Genomic DNA, 17,410 nt, shown 5'->3' on the forward strand with positions numbered 1-17,410 from the left:
GTTGTGAATTTCCCTGTGCCCGTAACTGGAGCAGACATGCAGTAATCCGACACAGGCGAGCAGGGGAGCCAGGGCCTTGCACAGGCAGCTGACCAGCACGTCACAAAACGCATGCTGTGTTTCCTCCACAGCTGCAGACAAGAGAGAAAACACCGCCAGCAAAGACAGGGCCCTTGCTCAGTCCTCTGCGGCAGCATCCCCACCATCTCTCAGGGAGAATAGCCCCTTCCCCCACTTCCAGGACCAGCCCCTGCACAGGCAAGGGACTGATCTCAGAACATCCCCACACCATGGCAGCGGCAGCCCCAACGAGGCCACAGAACACACCGCAATCTGCAGCTACCAGTACACTGAGCCAGCCCTGCTGCTCCCCGGGTCCATGTGCACGCCAGGGAACCTGACCGCTGACCATCCCCGCGTGGCTCCCACAGCAGCCGCAGGAACTACTGGCCATGCATCTGCAGTAACTGCAGGCAGAGCAGCAGGACCGTCCTCCACGGGGAGACAGGGAGGAAGCCACTCTAGGACTAGCTGCCCACTGACCTGCTATCAGCCATGATGGGCAAAGCCCTCTAGCTGTGTGTGCCAGGAATCCCTGCCATCACAGAAGACTGGGTCCTGGGCTTCTCACGGTGTCTTCTCGCTCTGTGCATGTTGCTAAAAAGTAGACTTCACGCCTTCTCTGACTGCAAAGCGACCGTCTTGGTCCCACCTGGCTTCTGACACGTGGGACAATCAGACCATACAAGTGACTTAACCTGTGTTCTCCACCAGAATGGGAACTGGAGGGGGGAGCAGTGGATAGGACTGGAAGACCTCACTTACTCCACCCCGCCCGCCACTCCCAAGCCCTAGAGGACAATTTCTCCCAGGAGCAGGCAAGCTGGATGATGCCTGAGATGTGGACACTGTAACACTAAGGCACCGGGAAATACTAGGGAACTGAGAGCAGGCCCTCGGCCTCAAAGGGCAGCGGGGACCACAAAGAGAACTAGCTCTGGCCTGTGCACTGGCTCAGGGGGATTCTGCAAGGTGGGCTGCTCTGTGGAAGCGAGGGCATGGCACAGAGGGTTTACGTAAACCACAGTTAACGCCTGCTAATGCCAGGCCTGCCACCAGAAGCCTGTGGCTCTGTATCAAGTACACAGCTAGAAGCCAGGGCATCTGGCAGGGGCCAAGGCTGGCTCACAACTCGGCTCCTAATACACACCTTTTTTAGTCCAGCCGACAGCCTGACATCCTCCCTCAAGGGAGTGGCCACACTCTGGAAAACGTTAACACTAGGGTGGTGGTTGTTTTCGAGCCGGTTATTAAACATTTACAGTCCACAAATTGTTGAGTAGGAGTCAGTTTGATTTTCACGGATTTGAAACTTAACTGATATTCTTCCCCCAGCCTGAGCCCTTGATTTTGCCATTCTCATGTGGCACACGGTGCCTGGGCTGTGTCTTTTGGTCTGGCCGACTCAGCCTTACCGTCCGTGCCAGTGGCAGCCAAGGCCTATCTCAAGATACCTGTGGGGGCTTAGGCCAAATCTTGGGCAGCAGGTGTCTCTTGGTGCAAACACGCTAAGCACCTTCCGGGTGTTAAGGTCCTACTCTGGCAACTTCCCACATGCTTGTCAATGTCCACTCGGTGTGTTCACACAGGACAAGGCATCGGTCTCATTCCCATTTTAGGGTGGAGGCACCTGTGTGTCGCCCAACATGACATCTGCAGCAGGGAGCCAGGCGCTGAGAGCTAGAAGGACCTCCTTCCCTCTGCCTGCATTCCCCGGGGATCTCCACACACCCAGCTGCAGCTGCTTCTCTACACCTCCCCTCCTGCCCTGGGCTCTGCTCTTCCCTCTTCTGCTTGAGGCCAGGAACCCAGTCCCTCAAGGACTACTTCCTCTTTCTTACCGTAGATGCCCGACCAGTGACCACATACTGCCTTCCTCATCTCAATGCCCCTCGCCCACTGCTCACTCTGCCTGGACAGGCCATGTTGAGTTAAACGCGCCACAAGTTGCCCCCTCTGGCCTCTCCCACACGCCTCAATCAGGTCTCTTTCCATGCCTCTAGCCTGGCTTCCTCCTAACCCGTCCTCTACACAGAGGACAGGTGCTGCCCAAAAGCCTCACCAGATTCCTGGTCAACCTCCTTCGATGGCTCTCCAGGGGCCTTTAGGATAGCCCCTCTCCCCTCTGAGACACCCCTAAAGAACGTATGCACGCACACACACACCCCGTAGGCCCTAAAGAGACAGCACACACCTGCATAGACCTTCATGCACACATACCCTCCTGGCCCTCAAAGAGACACCACACACCTTCACCGATGCTCCTTGCTACCCATCTGCCAACCTCTGCTTGTCCGGCCACTTGGGGCTCCCCGTACATGCCAGCTGGAAAGCCTCTCCACTCTGCGTTTTGGTCAGGTACCCCTCCAGCAGCTCTAGACACATCCCAGGTTCACTCTCAGAGTGTCTGGCCCGCGCCATAACTCAGTCACCAGTGGGCTGGGAACTCGGGAAGTGTAAGCCTTATCTTTACAGCCCCAAAATAGAACAGCAAGTGCCCGGTACAACGTTTACAGAGCAAGGGCTCCGATCTTCCCTCTTTCAATTGAGACTGCTATTTTTCTCCTCAGAGGTGGCATGGCACAGTGCAGGCACGCCTCACTTGGCATGCCAATGGCTGTGCCAGCTGAAACTCAGTGGAGCAAGTGAATCACCAATGGGAAATTGCTGGCTGCTTGGGGACTTCTAAAAATGCTTGCAGTGGTGGGAGGGCTTAGCTCAGCAGCTGAGACACCTGTGTCTGTGTCGGGGCCGGCCGTCTGGGCTTGACTCTCAGCTGTGGCTGCAGACCGGCTCAAGCTTCCAGCCAATGCAGACACCAGGAGGCATGGGGGATGGCTCCGGGAACTGGGGCCTGCCACCCACAGGGGAGGCATTCCCAGTTCTTGGCTCCAACCCCGCCCCAGCTGTTCCGTTTGGTAATTCCCTTTGTCTCTGTTTCTCAGTTAACTTTCAAAAAAACCTGCCTAAAATTGCCTCAAGTTTAAAAAAAATGCAAGGCTAAAAAAGGTGTGAGTTATAAATGAGTAGGAAAATAAAGACAGTCACATTAGTATTTCTTCTGCTCATTGCAGTTTGAAACTGTCAACTCTAATGTGTCATGACTTTGGTACAGCGCTTGCTCTGTTCGCTGCAGACATGGTAGCCGTCCTCTGATGCACGACCACGCCCTTTCCTCCCGGGCTGAACTGGCTTCCCGTATTTTATCCTTCGCACTTTCAGGGTGCGGTAACACCTCGGGGGCTCCTGTAAGCATGGCTTCCTTGGAGGCGCCTGCCCTGTCAGTGCAGCTGCAGAGCAAGGCTCGTGTCCCTGCCAGCGCCTCGTTCTATAATTCCACTAATGAGTTTCGCTTGTAGCATCATTACTTTGTGCCTTGGGGTGCAGTTCTATTTTTGTGTGCCAATTCCTTCTGTGACCCACTTGTGCAAAAACATCCCGGGTGTGTGTCCCCAAGAGAGAAGCAGGAAGCACTGTGACACACCATGCTGTCTGCGTGAGGACTGGTAACAGAGGCAGGGAGCCCAGTCAGCAAGGCGGGTGGGATGGCTGGTCTCCAAGGACCATGCACGGCCGCTCTTCACCTGCGACGTGTGGGCAGGGGAGCCGGCAAGCAAGTCAGCCTGGAGTTGAAGTGTGCCGTGGGAGGGGGCACGCTGTTTAACTGAACTGTGTGCTTACTGAACCCGCACACAGCATGGTTCATCTGCAGTTTGGAGAACAAGTTTGGAGCCAGATTCTGAGACATGAATTAACAGCCCTGTCACTATCTTTATGATTTTAACAAAGCTTATTTAATTTTCTGGGCTCAAAGCGTCTCATAAAATGGAGATTGCCAGCACAAATTTCACAGGGCTGGAGATGTGCAGACATAAGCCTGAGTTGCACTCATTATGCCGCTATTAATTCTATAGCACTTAATACTGCACCATCCACACCTGTGCTGGCTAATGCAGTAGGAAAAAGCCATATCAGACTATTTCAATTGAAAGTCCATTGAAAGGAATTAAAATGGAAATTTAAATTTTTTCAGCTGTCCCAGCCACTCTGGCCATTTAGGATCGCACACTCTCATCACTGCATCATCGGGCAGTTCTTGGAGTAGATAAAACACAGATGTGAATGTGTGAAACCACACCCCCCGCCAGGGGCCCGGCAGTGTACTGCACTAAGCTGCCACCTGCAGCACCAGCATCCCAGCACTGTTCGAGTCCCAGCTACCACATTTCCAATCCAGCTCTCTGTTAATGAGCCTGGAAAAGCGCAGATGGCGCTGCAGTAGGAGACCAGAAGAAGCCCCAGGCTCTTGGCTCTCGGCTGGGCAGCTTGGCTCAACCTTGGCTGTTGTGCTCACCTGCGAAGTGAACCAGCAGGTGAAAGACTCCTCCCCCTCTCTGTAACTCTGCTTTCTAAATAAATACATTGTTAAAAAAAGAAATCAAGAAGGAATCCTTAAGTTCAAACTCAAACATGAGAAACATGTCACTGAAAACAACTTCAAGGAAAGGTGTCAACACTGAGGAACTCTGCAAAAGTTCCCTGTAGGAAATACCATCCTTTAGAAACTTAGAGTGAGAAAGAACGCCCAAGCCACAAAAAAGTCACCTTTAAAAAGAAAAATTCATTTAAAATGAGCATATAATTATATATAAGACAGCAGTCATCTAAGCAAACTGAGTTATGGTCATACTAATTAAATCCTTCCTTGCAAAAACAAAAAAGCCTTTTCAGTATTATTCCTCATATCAATTTTCAGCCTTCTGCCTTAGATCAAGTGCAACGTTACTCCCAAACTGTTCCTGATTTTGATGCTTCGCAATTGAAGCCCTGGACACTGGGACAGCCTGGGCTGGGCAAGAGGACACCTGAGGCTGTGACATCTTACCTGTCCTGGCTTTCTCCCCCAGACTGCCACACCATGTGGCATTACACAGCCGGCATGCAAGAGACACTTGTCCGCGTAACCTGAACTAGCAAAACCTCACCCTCTGACAGCAAGTGTGAACCCCGTGCTGATGAAGACTGGCCCTGCGGAAGGAGGGCTGTTCTGAAGCCACATTTTAAAGAGAGACCACACACACGCCACTGAAGGTCTCATAAAGAGGTGACCATGCATGCTAAGCTGAACTTGATTGAAAAGGGCAAGCTAAACAGCTAGAAGAGGGCCATGGTTATTAAGGAACCTAAGTCAAACAGCTTCCCTTATGAGTCTCATACCACAAATCCTGAGGAAGGATTTCAAATAACTCAACAAATACCTCCTTTACTGATACAATAAAATAGTTACCATGTCAGCTGCTCCTACGAGTCATCTTCCAAAATTCATTGCAGTTGGGGGCAGGGTGCAAGGGGAGACAATCCCAGCCTGGGATACCTGCATTCTGTACCAGAGCTCCTGGGTCTGATCCCGTCCACTCACAACTCTGCTTCCTCGCTGGCGTGAACCCTGGGAGGCAGCAGGTGACGGCTCACCCGCACCCTGCCACCCCAGGGGAGGCTGGCACAGCCTTCCTAGCATTGGGCGTCAGCCTGGGGCAGCCTGGACTTTGGCAGGCAACTGAGGAGTGAATCAATAGGTGAGAAATCTGTATCTATCTCTCTGCCTTTCAAGTAAAAAACATAAATAACTTAAAAATATAAAAGTTACTGAAGTAATCTCAGACACTGTGATTGGAAACCAACTTCTCCACTGAAATAACACCAAGCAGGAGGCAAAGCTGCTGTCTTGATGCCAGCATCCCATGCGGGCACCGACTCATGTTCTGGCTGCTCCACTTCCCATCCAGCTCCCTGATTACGGTCTGGGAAAGCAGTCGAGGGTGGCCCAAAGCCTTGGGACCCTGCACTTGGAAAAACCAAAAGAAGTTCCTGGCTCCTGGTTTCAGATTGGCTCAGCTCTGGCCGTTGCGGTCATCTGGGGAGTGAACCAGCAGATGGAAAATCTCTGTCTCTCTTGTCTATTAACACTTATTTTCAAATAAATAAATAAATCCCTAACTAAGGAAAAGAAACTAGCCTTCCAAGACACTGATCTACCCAGTGATAGCAACACAGAAACAGCAACAGTCAGTATTCACTTGGGTTGGATCCAGGCTAGATTCATTTTAACCAGGTTGACTGGTTCCCAGAGACAGAGCCAAGGCAAAAACCATAAGACAAGTGAAAACGATGGAAATAATAGTAATTAACATGGCCCAGCAGGATGGCTCAATGGGCTAACCTTTGCCTTGCAAGCACCAGGATCTCATAGGGGTTGGTGTTCCGACTGCTCTACTCACCCTCCTGCTCCCTGCTTGTGACCTGGGAAAGCAGTGGAGAACAACCCAAAACCCGGGGACCCTGCACCCACGTAAGAAACACAGAAGCAGCTCCTGGCTCCTTGCTCTGGATTGGCTAGCTTTGGCTATTTTGGCCATTTGAGAAGTGAATCAGCAGATGGAAGATCTTTCTCTGTCTCTCTCTCTCTCTGTAACTCTGCCTTTCCAATAAAAATAAATAAATCTTTTAACAATAATAATAAAATAATAATAATCAGCAAAGGGGAAAAAAGCTAAGTGTTATTAAATTAATATACTGGAATTCTACCGCCAAGGAAAAGTGTACCACAAGCTAAAACTTCTCCTTTCTAACATTATTTTTTTATCAGGGACTATTCAGATTTGCACAAAGGCTCAAAGAATGACAGTGGAAATGTAAAACCAGCCATGCGTCACAGCCCTGCAGGCCCATCCTGTTAACTGAAGCAGAGCTTCGACATGTTTTCGGTTACAATGAACCCCACTTCATGTGGAAACCAGCAGCGCCATTTCCTGTCAAACCCTGCTGACACGTGGGAGAGTGGGTAAGTGACTTCCTAAGTCACCTGACACTCCGCTGAAGGTTCTCACCAATGGTGGTCGATGTCTTCCTGGTCCGCAGGGCAGGTAGCGACGTCAGAGAGATGGCAAAGGGTTGGGTGCTGGGCAGGACTCAGCATTTGCACGCATCAGTCACTGCATGGGGGGGAGGAGGCCTCCACTGTTCACAGCAGGTCTCAGAATCAGACGCGCTCTTGAACTTACAGCTGCCTTAAATCCCTTCCAGGGACGGGGTGGGAGCAGGGACAAAGAAATAAGGTGTGCAGAAGCAGCTGCCATTCGGGCTGTCCATCACGCCGCTGGCTGGGGTGAGCCGCCTTCACAGCAGCACAAGCCTCAGGGTGACCCTGTCCCGGGCCTGCTGCTCAGGGACAGTCTGCCCTTCCGCCTCTACACCTCTGTGGCCAATGATGCCATCAACGCACTGGTCCCTTGCCTGGTGGCAACCTGTGTGTCGTCAGCAATGCCCTGGCTTGTTTTCAAAGTTTGATTTTCCATAAATAAAATGCAGAGAGAAACAGAGCATCCATTTTCCATGTTTCTACTCCCCTTGTGTGCTCCTTAAATCATTACTATTTAGAAATACTCAACTGCAACTTTCAGCCTTGCCCTGTAAAATTAGGCCACCGCGTCCATAAATAGCGCTGGGCACTAGGGCAAAACTTACTGTTCAGAACATTCTCCAGTTTCTGCGTCATGGACCCTTCGACTTTTTCCGTTCCATCCGCTTCTAGTTTTTGATGGATAGCTAATGGAAGAAAAAAAAATCTAGTTTAACACATAGGCCATTTTAATGGGTGGGAATATATCACATGAAAATGACATTTTTAAACAGCTTTACAAGGACGGCACTATGGTTTTCCCCGCTGGAAAGGAGCAACAAACACACGCCATCGGCAGAGTCCCCAGCAGACCCCAGGCAGTTACAGCCCAACATGAGGAGAGCACAATCACCCCATTTTTAAGGCTGAGTGGCAGAAACAAGGAAAGAAGAGTGAGCCGTCAGGCACCCTGCCCCTTAAGGCCAGGATTCCTGGCCATCTGGCCACAAGAAAGTCAGACCCATCGTTTATAAAACAGAAGCGCAATCTCGAGTCCAGCGATCTCAACCACTTTAGTTTTAGCCTTGAGATACAACATGGAAAAATACATGTCATTAACATTTCATCACTAATAAACGACTTCCTGGAGGTTTCAGAGTAGCATCTAGCGAGAGCTGTCTACTTCTCATAAACCTGCTAAGGAACCAGTCATTTATATTCAGGGGCCTCGTGCTGTGGTGCGATGAATGAAAGTCAATGCAGGAAACGCCACAATCCCATATGGGCACTGGTTCAAGTCCTGGCTGCTCCACTTCTGATCCAACTCTCTGCTAATGGTGGGAGAAAAGCAGCAGCAGATTGCCCAAGTCCTTGGGCCCCTGCACCCACACGGGACACCCAGATGAAACTCTGGGCTTCTGACTGCAGTTTGGCCCAGATGCAGCCATTACAGACACGTGGGCAGTGAACCCACGAGTGGAAGATCTTCCCCTCTCTCTCCCTGTATCACCCTCTTTCACTCACTCTGTAACTCTGTCTTTTAAATAAATACATCTTTTTAAAAGTTTATATTTAAAAACTGTTACCTATTGAAAAGGAGAGGTCTTAAATAGACTGGCTTAAAAAGAAGAACTAAGAACATTTCCAAAAGAAAAAAGGCCAGATACTAATTCAAATTCAGAATTGTGAGACGAGAAAAGGAAAGGCAGCTAGTCCGACTCCAACACGCAGGGTCTTCACTTCCCACGGTGCCTGGGCCGTGCAGCTTGGACAAGTGGCTTCCACCAGCTAGCCTTCTGCTTTCACATCTGGTAAACGACAACAGACCATGGCACCTGGGAGGCACATTCAGCCACAGACAGAAGAGGCGTCCTCTCCCTCAGAACAGTGGCTGTGGGGACACCTGAGATTCTCATTCTTTCATAGAACGTGCTCCAGCAAAAAAACCCAAACACGGGATTTCCGCTGCCGTCTGCGGCTTTTGCAGCCAATGCGTGGCAAGCAGCACCGCTGACACAGGAGCCGTTCCCGACGCTCAAACAGGGAGCTCAGGCTTTCTTAAAAGGAGCTTCTACCAACCAACCAACCATCAGGTCGCAGAATTGCGCTTTAAAAAAAGATGATGATAAACAGAACACTCTATCCATTAAAAAGATGTGTATTTCTTTTATCTCTTCAAATCAATGTAATTCCTTGATTCAGACAGTTCTGAGAAATCTTCAGTACTCAAATGCACTATGAACATACGACCAGCGTCTGCTAACAGCTATTTCTCTGCTACTTTCCTGATCGTTTTTTTTTTTACAAAGTTGCCTCACTTTCTGCATGAGATTCTAAAACCGACTGCCCTATTACTGAAGAAGTACATTCAGAGAAAGAACAGCGGGAAAGATGGCTGCAGCTACTACTATTGTTATTTTTTTTAATTGTCTTGGTGGATTTGGGAATGAAGCAAAGGTTTCAATTTCTTGGATTCTGTGCCAGTGGTGACATGAAATGCTTCCACTTATCAAAAACCAATCCCTGGTTCCACTTCCTGCCTTCCTACTTCCCAGGGAAGCAGACAGACTGCAGAAGGCTCTGCACTCTCGGAGCAAGTGGTCTGTACACACCCCTTCTGTAAATGCGGTGGGATCCGCCTCCAATCTTGGCAGCAGAACCACACAGGGCTCCAGCCCCGAGTGGCCGCTTGCATGGGGCTTGTTGGGGTCACTGTGTCACCCCACGTCTCGGGGTAGCCCTGGCTTCCCTCGTCACAACCAGCATGGAGAGAAATGGCGCGGCCACATTCTGACGTTGACATAACCCGTCAGTGATCGGCAGGTCAAGACGAGGTGGCCCTGGTCCCCACCAGGGCTCAGCTTACAGCCCGCTCTGCTGACAAACCACTTCCTTCTGCCCACCCCATCACAGCAGAGCCACTGTTGGGGCTGCCAGCCAAGCATGAGGGCTGCGAGACACTGCCATCTGATAAAGGCAATCCTATTTTCCAGAAAATTAAACCAAACAGCCCAGCGTCTGGTTCGCTTGACCCTGTGTTTTCTCTGAAAACACTTTTCAAGAGAATAACTCCAATAAGCAGCTTTGGGGTGTGATCATAGGTTTGTTGCTCTTTCCAATCTATTAAAACTCAGATATGTGAAGCGGTGGACATCCCGGGCTTGTGTCGGGAGGTGAGAAGGCGGTGGCGGGGGGTGAAACGGGATAGGTATGGATAAAAGCATTCTTCAAAAGAAAAAGCAAGGTCACAGACAGACTGCCCACACAGACACTAAAAAGGTGAAATCCTTGCCCTTAGCTTTTGAACGTCAACATCCGGTTCACAGATTCAACACCAATGGTTGCAGTACCTGTCCCGTGCAGTAACACCAGCACCTTTATTGAGGCACTGAGGCACCACACCCCTGTGTGGGGAATGCTGGAAGGATCCACTTACGTTCATACTATCACCAGGCTGGGAAGAGAGCCACATTCAGACTGGGTCAGAGCTTGCCCAACTCCTTCACCAAGAACCAGACAGTAAGCAGTTCAGGGTTTGTGGGCCACAGATGGCCTTCAACGCAACTATTGACATGCCTGTTACTACTGCTCTTGCCCATTCTTCCTTTTTAATCAACCCTTCAAAAATACAGCCACACTTGTCATTCACTCCTGGCCTGCATAGAGACAAGCCTTGGTCTAGATTCAGGCTTGTGCACACATGCTGACGGGGTACCTACCGCAGCGGGAAAACACGAGCTGGGCTCAGAGGCCATCCTCGTGTAGATTTCTAAGTTCTACCAAACTTTTGTATTCTGTTAAAGTAGTGGAACCGAGAGAACCCAAGCCATTCCAGATTACAAAGCAAGCACACGAGACACACACAGACCAACCTGCAGGTTCAGAATTAAAGAGGCGGTCTGTCGGTGCTTGCATTATGTAAGTGACCCACATCTCGGCAGTCTAATCCATCAGCACAAGCGCCTCCACAGAACGCGATGTCCTCTCCTCTGTTGTCTCTGTCACAATTACACATCCTTCCCACAACACTGGAAAGCTCGAAATTAACTTTAAAAGCAAAAATCGACTACAAACTACTACACAAGAGAAAATGAGAATTACAAAATGTCCTTGGATTGGTGAAATCAACAGCATTTCAGAACAGTTGCAACTGCTTGAGCAGAAAGATCCAAGAATGCTGCCCATCAGAGACCCTGCGATGACACTGGGTGGCCGTTCCCCATCCCTGGGGAACTTAGGTGGCTAGGAGGCTCTCCCCCTAGATACAGGGAAAACAAACAGAATGTTTGGAAACAATGGTCTCACCCATTTTCCCTCTAATCCTCGGCCCTTCCCACCCTAGTTAATTATGTAAACATCATCAAAAATAAAATTAAAAAAAAAAAGGTCTACACTAAAGAATCCATGTTTAAAATGATAAAAGAAGTATAAGATACAAATAAACAGATAACGAAAAGGGCCTATTCTAAGAATCTTAAACAATTTCAAAATGATAATACATATCTTAAAATTTTTTTAAGACAGGGTCTGGGGATCCGCAGGCGAGTATGCTTGGGCCCTGGGCTGGCAGGCAGGGCCCCAGGCTGGCACGGCACAGCGCTGGAGGATCGGGTGTGGGGATCGGCATGCTCACAGGCATGGGAGGCTGTGGACTGTTCAGGGAAGCAGGTCTGGAGGTGTGTAGGAGGGGCCACTGCTGAGGGAGAACATGACAGGTGAAAAATGACTTCTGGGGGACTTTGACCAACCAGGCTAGTGCACCAGGTGGTTTAAAGGAGGGAAACCAGAGGAACTTTTGAGGCCAAACCAATGCACTCACCCATGTGGGAGACCTAAGCTGGCCTTCTTGTTAGCAACCACTGCTTACTGACACACATGAAAGCCATGGCTGAGGGGGGGGGGGTCTGCCTGAAAAGGCTCAACCACAGTACCTGCCACTGAGTGTCAGATCAGGCGGTGGACCATGCTAGGCTGGTCATGACACTAACCAGCTCACAAGAAAACTGGGCCTGGGAGCAGATTCTGTGGGGGGTCATGGGCTCACCCCTGAGGGACTGTCATACCAGCTGGTTTACTCAAGAGCTGGAGGTGGTGATAGGCTGAGCTAGGCATGACCATGGAACTCACCAACACTCATGGGTTCTGGGTCTGAGAACAGGCTGGGCTGGTCTAGGCTGCAGCATCTGTAGGCACACCCAAGAACTGGGTGTGGGACAGACTGGGCTGCAACATCCACCAACACAAAGGCCAAGACTGGGGAAAGACTGCGCCAAGTAAGGGCCTAGCATCCACAGGGACACGTGAGATCTGAGTCTGGGAGTGGGCCTGATGGGGGAACTGCCCTTGTGTGTCACTGCTGCCATTGGTGAGTACATGACTCAGGACTGGGTGTTGATGAAGCCTGGCAGGATTGCTTCATTGTTGGCAAGTGTATGGGCTGGCTTGGGGGCAGGGGAGGGAAACGGGCGGACCAGACAGGCTAAGCCAAACCACAGCACACTGGCAAGTACAGGAGCCAGGATGGGGTGTGGGCCATGCCAGGTTAGGCTAGGTTATCACACCTAAGAGTCTGCATTAAAGCCAGGAATGGAGGAAGGCTGGGCAGGGCTAGGTTGCAGCACCTACCAGCAAGAGTTGGGACTGGAGGGCAGGCCAAGCCAGGCCAGGCCAGGCCGCAGCATCTGATGGCAAACACAAGTCAGGTGACAGATTATGCTAGAATGGGTCAGGGCAACCAATGGCACGTGCAAGATCTGTGGCTGGGAGCAAGCCTGGTCAGGAAGCTAAGTGGACGCCCCTGATGGGCTGCAGCTCCCACTAGAGAGCATGAGAGCCGAATGGGGTGGCAAACCAGGCTGGAAATGGCTGTAGTATCCCTTGGCATGGGTTTGGACTAGGTCTGGGCTGTGCCAGACTGGGCTAGGCTCTAGCATCTACTGGTGCTCACAGGAGCCACAGTGAGTGCAAGACAGGCTGGGCTAGATCTTTGTACCAATCGAAACATGTGGGAGCTGGGTCTTTGGATGGACCAGGTAGGGCTGTAGCACTAAAAAGTAAGAGCCGGAATGGGTATGGACTAGTCGGGCAAGGCCGCTGTACCTGCCAGGATAGGAGGTAGGCCAAGTCAGGCCAGACCAAGAACCCACCAGTATGTGTGACATCTATGCTTGGGAGGTTACCTGATAGAGGAGCTTCGGGGACTCCTCGATCAGGACGTAGTCCCTGCAGGTGAGTGCAAGAACCAAGGCTGGGAGCAGCCCAGACCAGGCCAGGTTACAGCACCTGCCAGAATACATATGGGTCAGGTCTAGGGGCAGGCCAGGCTGGGCCAGTTCATAGCACTAACCGGCAGATCTGAGAACCAGCAAGGGTGCAAGACACGCCAGGTTGGGCCACAACACCAGCCAGTTCACATTAGGTTTGGGAGTGAGGGCAGGCTGGGCGGGGCTAGCCTGTAGCACCACGCAGCATGAGCTGGCACTGGGGGCAAGCAGTGCTGAGCTAGGCTGTAGCACCAGCTGGTGGATGCCGAGGTAAGGTGAGCCATGCCAGTCTGAGCCACAGTTCTCACCAGCACACTTAAGACCCAGAATGGGGGGTAAGCCTGGTAGGGGAGCCGTGGGGGTTCCCCTGCTGGGCCACTGCTCCTACTGGTGAGAGCTGGGACTTGGGGTAGACCAGGCTGGGCAGGGTACAAAACCCACTGTCCTCATTGTGAGCTGCGTTGGAGGAAAGCCAGGCTGGGCTGAGCAACTATAGCCACTATATCCACTGGTACATGTATGAGCCAGAGTAAGCACCGGCTGGTTGGGCTTTGCCACAGCATCAGCTAGCAGGTGCTAGGACTGGAGGCAATCCCATCAGGTTAGAACACAGTATTACCTGCAAAGTGCAAGATCCAGGGCTGGGAGTGGGTCTAGTAGGGAAATTGTGGGCACTCCCCTGATGGGTTACAGCTCCACTGGTGGGTAAAGCAACCAGGGTTGAGGCTGGACCTGGCTGTAAGGAGTGGCACCCTACGGCATATGTGAGGGCTGGATAGTGGGGTCAGCTGGGCTGAGCTAGGCCAAGAACTCACCCATTGGGGTGCACAAAAGCCATATGGTATGTAGGACAGATCAGACCAGTCTGCAACACACATTGTTATGCGCAGGAACCATGGCTGGGGGCGGGCCTGGTGGGGGTTACTGGCAGTCGCTCCAATTGGTTGCAGTTTCCATTAGTGTACATGAGCGCTGAGTGTATGGTAGGCTGGGAGCAGCCCTCTCCCCTTCTCTCCCTACTTTACCCAGAAACAGGAAGAAAAAAAGAGATTGGAGGCAGTTGTCTCACCTACTGCCGCCCCTCCCGGATTGGAAGTGAAACAGGCAGGACATGAACTGACGTCCATGTGAAATGCTGGCACCTCAGAGGCTTAGCCTATTAAGCCATGGCACTGGCCCTTCTCAGCCCATCTGAAGTGGGAGCAATACCCTTCTCTTGAACTAGCCTAGGCTTTTTCATGCTGCCCTTCTATTGAAGACACCAGGCCATTTATACCGTGGAATTACCCAACCTTTGAGTGTCACTCATCTTCCCAGTGTCACTTCCAAAAGTTGGTGGTAGGGTCCGGCATTGTGGCGTGCTGAGCTGTGCTGCCACCTGCCGTCCCAGCATCCCACACTGGTGGCTGTGCTCCGACTCCGCTCCCTGCCAATGCATCGGGCACACAGCAGCGGGAGAGGAGATCACGAGCTTGTCTCTGGACTCCAGCCTGGCCCAGCCCAGACCTTCGAGGCCTTTGATCGCTCTGCCTTCACATAAGTAAATCAATCTTTAAAAACCTTTTTAAAAAAAGACAGCTTAACTTACACATTCAACAAATGTGTAATGCAAGCATGAGTGCTATCTTCTATTAGTATAGAATGTTAGACAATTTTTATAATAGAAAAAATCAACCAAAGTCCCTGGGAAACTTCCATGTATGAAGGCAAAAGACACTTCCAGCCTTGCAAGAGTTCGATCAGCTCTTTCAAATTTCAAACGGGTCCATGGTCCACCAAGAGTTCACACACAGACATGCAGACATCCACATGACTTTGTGGAATGTTAACACTAACACCTGACCCGGAAGGCATTTCTAAAAACTACAGACCCATTCCACCTCAGAGCATACTAGGGAAGAAATTAGAAAACGCTACTAATACGGGACCTGGTCCCATGGCATAGTAGGGTAGGCTTCCGCCTACAGTGCTGGCATCCCAAACAAGTGCCAATCCATGTCCAGCTGCCTCAAGGGAAATCACTTTAATGGCATCCACTTGGACAGCCCCAAGGGGCTGACACTGGGCTGCACCCACCCATGCTCAGGCTGCCTGCGCTAACTACTGCTCACTGGGACAGCAGCAAGGCACACGGAGGATCACCTGAAGTACAGGTTGTTCTGTCGTCTCCTGCGTTTCACCCCCACCCCCAGAAAGCCGAATCTCTGCCTGCAAAGGAAGAGCGGTACCAGATACACCCTCCCCTAGCATGGGATAGTGCGCTTGGTGGGCACATGCGGGGAGGGCTTTCAGAACAGTGAAGGGATGTCTGTGTGTTAAATTAAAAAAAAGAAAAAAGAAAGAAAAGGCATTTCAAATGGAATAAGGTGCCCAGGGACTTCTAGATTATTAAAAGTATTTAACAACTCTATTCAACAGCTTTCATTAAAGTATAAAGCTATGCTATTTCTACCTACCATAATTTCCCCCTTACCATACAGATGCTGGCACAGACCACGGTCAGCTCGATCTATGTACGGGGTGGGGGGAGTAGGCGACAGCTAAAGGAACAACACGTTGTTGCGGGTCCTTCCCATGCTGAACACACAACGTGGGGCTAAGAAAGGACTTTCAGAGCTGCGGAGACGTTCCCTGCGGCAGCCCAGTGCCCCACCAGCCCCGCCTCGGGAGCCTGGCACAGCCCCACGCAGAGGTGAGGGCAATCTCCTGTATTAAACATGCAAGACGCGCCAACAAAAGCCTCGAGACAGAGTTAAAGCACCGGGGTCTTCAAAGAGATCCCGGCCCACTCTGCAACAAATGCTTACGGCACCTTTAAATGTCTACCTTTTATAAATACAGACGGCGGCCTGTAAACTCTCCGCGGGCGCGGGGTCGGGTTTCCATAGGGAGCTGGGAGGTCTCCTCTGCCCGCCCCTCCCCCGCCCCCGCACAGATGGCTGCAAGCAGCGCCTTACCTGAGAGGGCGTCTTGGGCCTCAAAGAAGGTGCTGAGCCCGCCCTTGACGCATGCCAGACTGCCCTCGCTCTTCTTATTGGCCTGCCGCTTGAGGTTGGCCACAGCCATCTTGAGCTGCTCAAAGCTGAAAGGGAACAGAGAAGCTTCAGCCAGAGCAGCCCATCAAGTATGTGGCACAGAACACACGAGCAGGGGAAACAGGGCGCTTTCACGTTCCCTCCCGCGAGCCCGCTCACGTACTAGGCATGCTTGCATCTCAGCCCCCACGAGAGAGCTCGGCAGCCCTCGAATGGTGATTCCCAGGGCAGCAGGCCCCTGAGCAAATACACATGGAGTTTTTGTTTTTCTTTTCTTTTTGGCAAATCAGATAAACGGAGAGGAGGAGAGACAAAGAGGAAGATCTTCTGTCTGATGATTCACTCCCCAAGCACTGCAACAGCCGGTGCTGCGCCAATCCAAAGCCAGGAGCCAGGGGCTTTTCTGGGTCTCCCACATGAGTGTAGGGTCCCAAGGCTTTGGGCCATCCTCGACTGCTCTCCCAGGCCACAAGCAAGGAGCTGGATGGGAAGTGAGGCCTCCAGGACTAGAACCGGCGGCCATATGGGATCCTGGCACATGCAAGGCAAGCACTTCAACCTTGCACTTTAGTGAGGACTCACTGCACCGAACCCCATGGGAGTATTTTTATGACCTACTTAAGACACTGGTGGCTTCTGAAAGGGGGTGAAGAGTTTGAACATCCCCTATAGGTGGGCAAATATTAAAAGTGACATCTCTTTTCACAGGTGTCAAAGTACTGTGGATAACTCTGACGATGATGATGGTGGTGGTGGTATCCTCTCTACTCAATGCCCACTTCTACTTTCCTCAACCATAAAACTGTCTAAAACCTGTGGGTTAATTCACAATTTTTGTAACGGAGAAGACCACAATATTATCTCTACATGGTAAGCCAGGGGAGTGGTGGGGGTGCAGGCTTCCGAATTTCAGAACTTTCTTATCCAGCTGAGCAAAGGAAAAATCTGGCTACAGACCCTAGACACAATCTTGAACACCATGATGGCTCTACACAGAACACAGACAAGTTCTGACACAACTGCTGACACAACAATTAGAACTATCTACTGTAATGAAAGACTCACTTCAGACACTGCTTTAAAAATGTATTAGCAGAGGGTCTCCATTAGCATGGAGACACATACACTAATGTTCCCCCAGCAGCGCCAGCATC

At 51.1% G+C, this 17,410-nt stretch overlaps 1 protein-coding gene across 1 annotated transcript in view; it reads right to left on the reverse strand.

The window, feature by feature from the left end:
- EXOC2 (exocyst complex component 2) overlaps positions 1-17,410 on the reverse strand; it is a 176,362-nt gene that overhangs the window by 95,764 nt on the left and 63,188 nt on the right. Inside the window, exons 6-7 of the mRNA XM_004596494.2 lie at positions 16,179-16,303; positions 7,585-7,665 (exon numbers count right to left, since the gene is read on the reverse strand). Coding sequence (XP_004596551.2) covers positions 7,585-7,665; positions 16,179-16,303 — 206 coding nt within the window. The remainder of the gene's footprint in view (positions 1-7,584; positions 7,666-16,178; positions 16,304-17,410) is intronic.

Source organism: Ochotona princeps, chromosome 1 (assembly GCF_030435755.1).
Source record: "Ochotona princeps isolate mOchPri1 chromosome 1, mOchPri1.hap1, whole genome shotgun sequence".
Taxonomy (NCBI): domain Eukaryota; kingdom Metazoa; phylum Chordata; class Mammalia; order Lagomorpha; family Ochotonidae; genus Ochotona; species Ochotona princeps.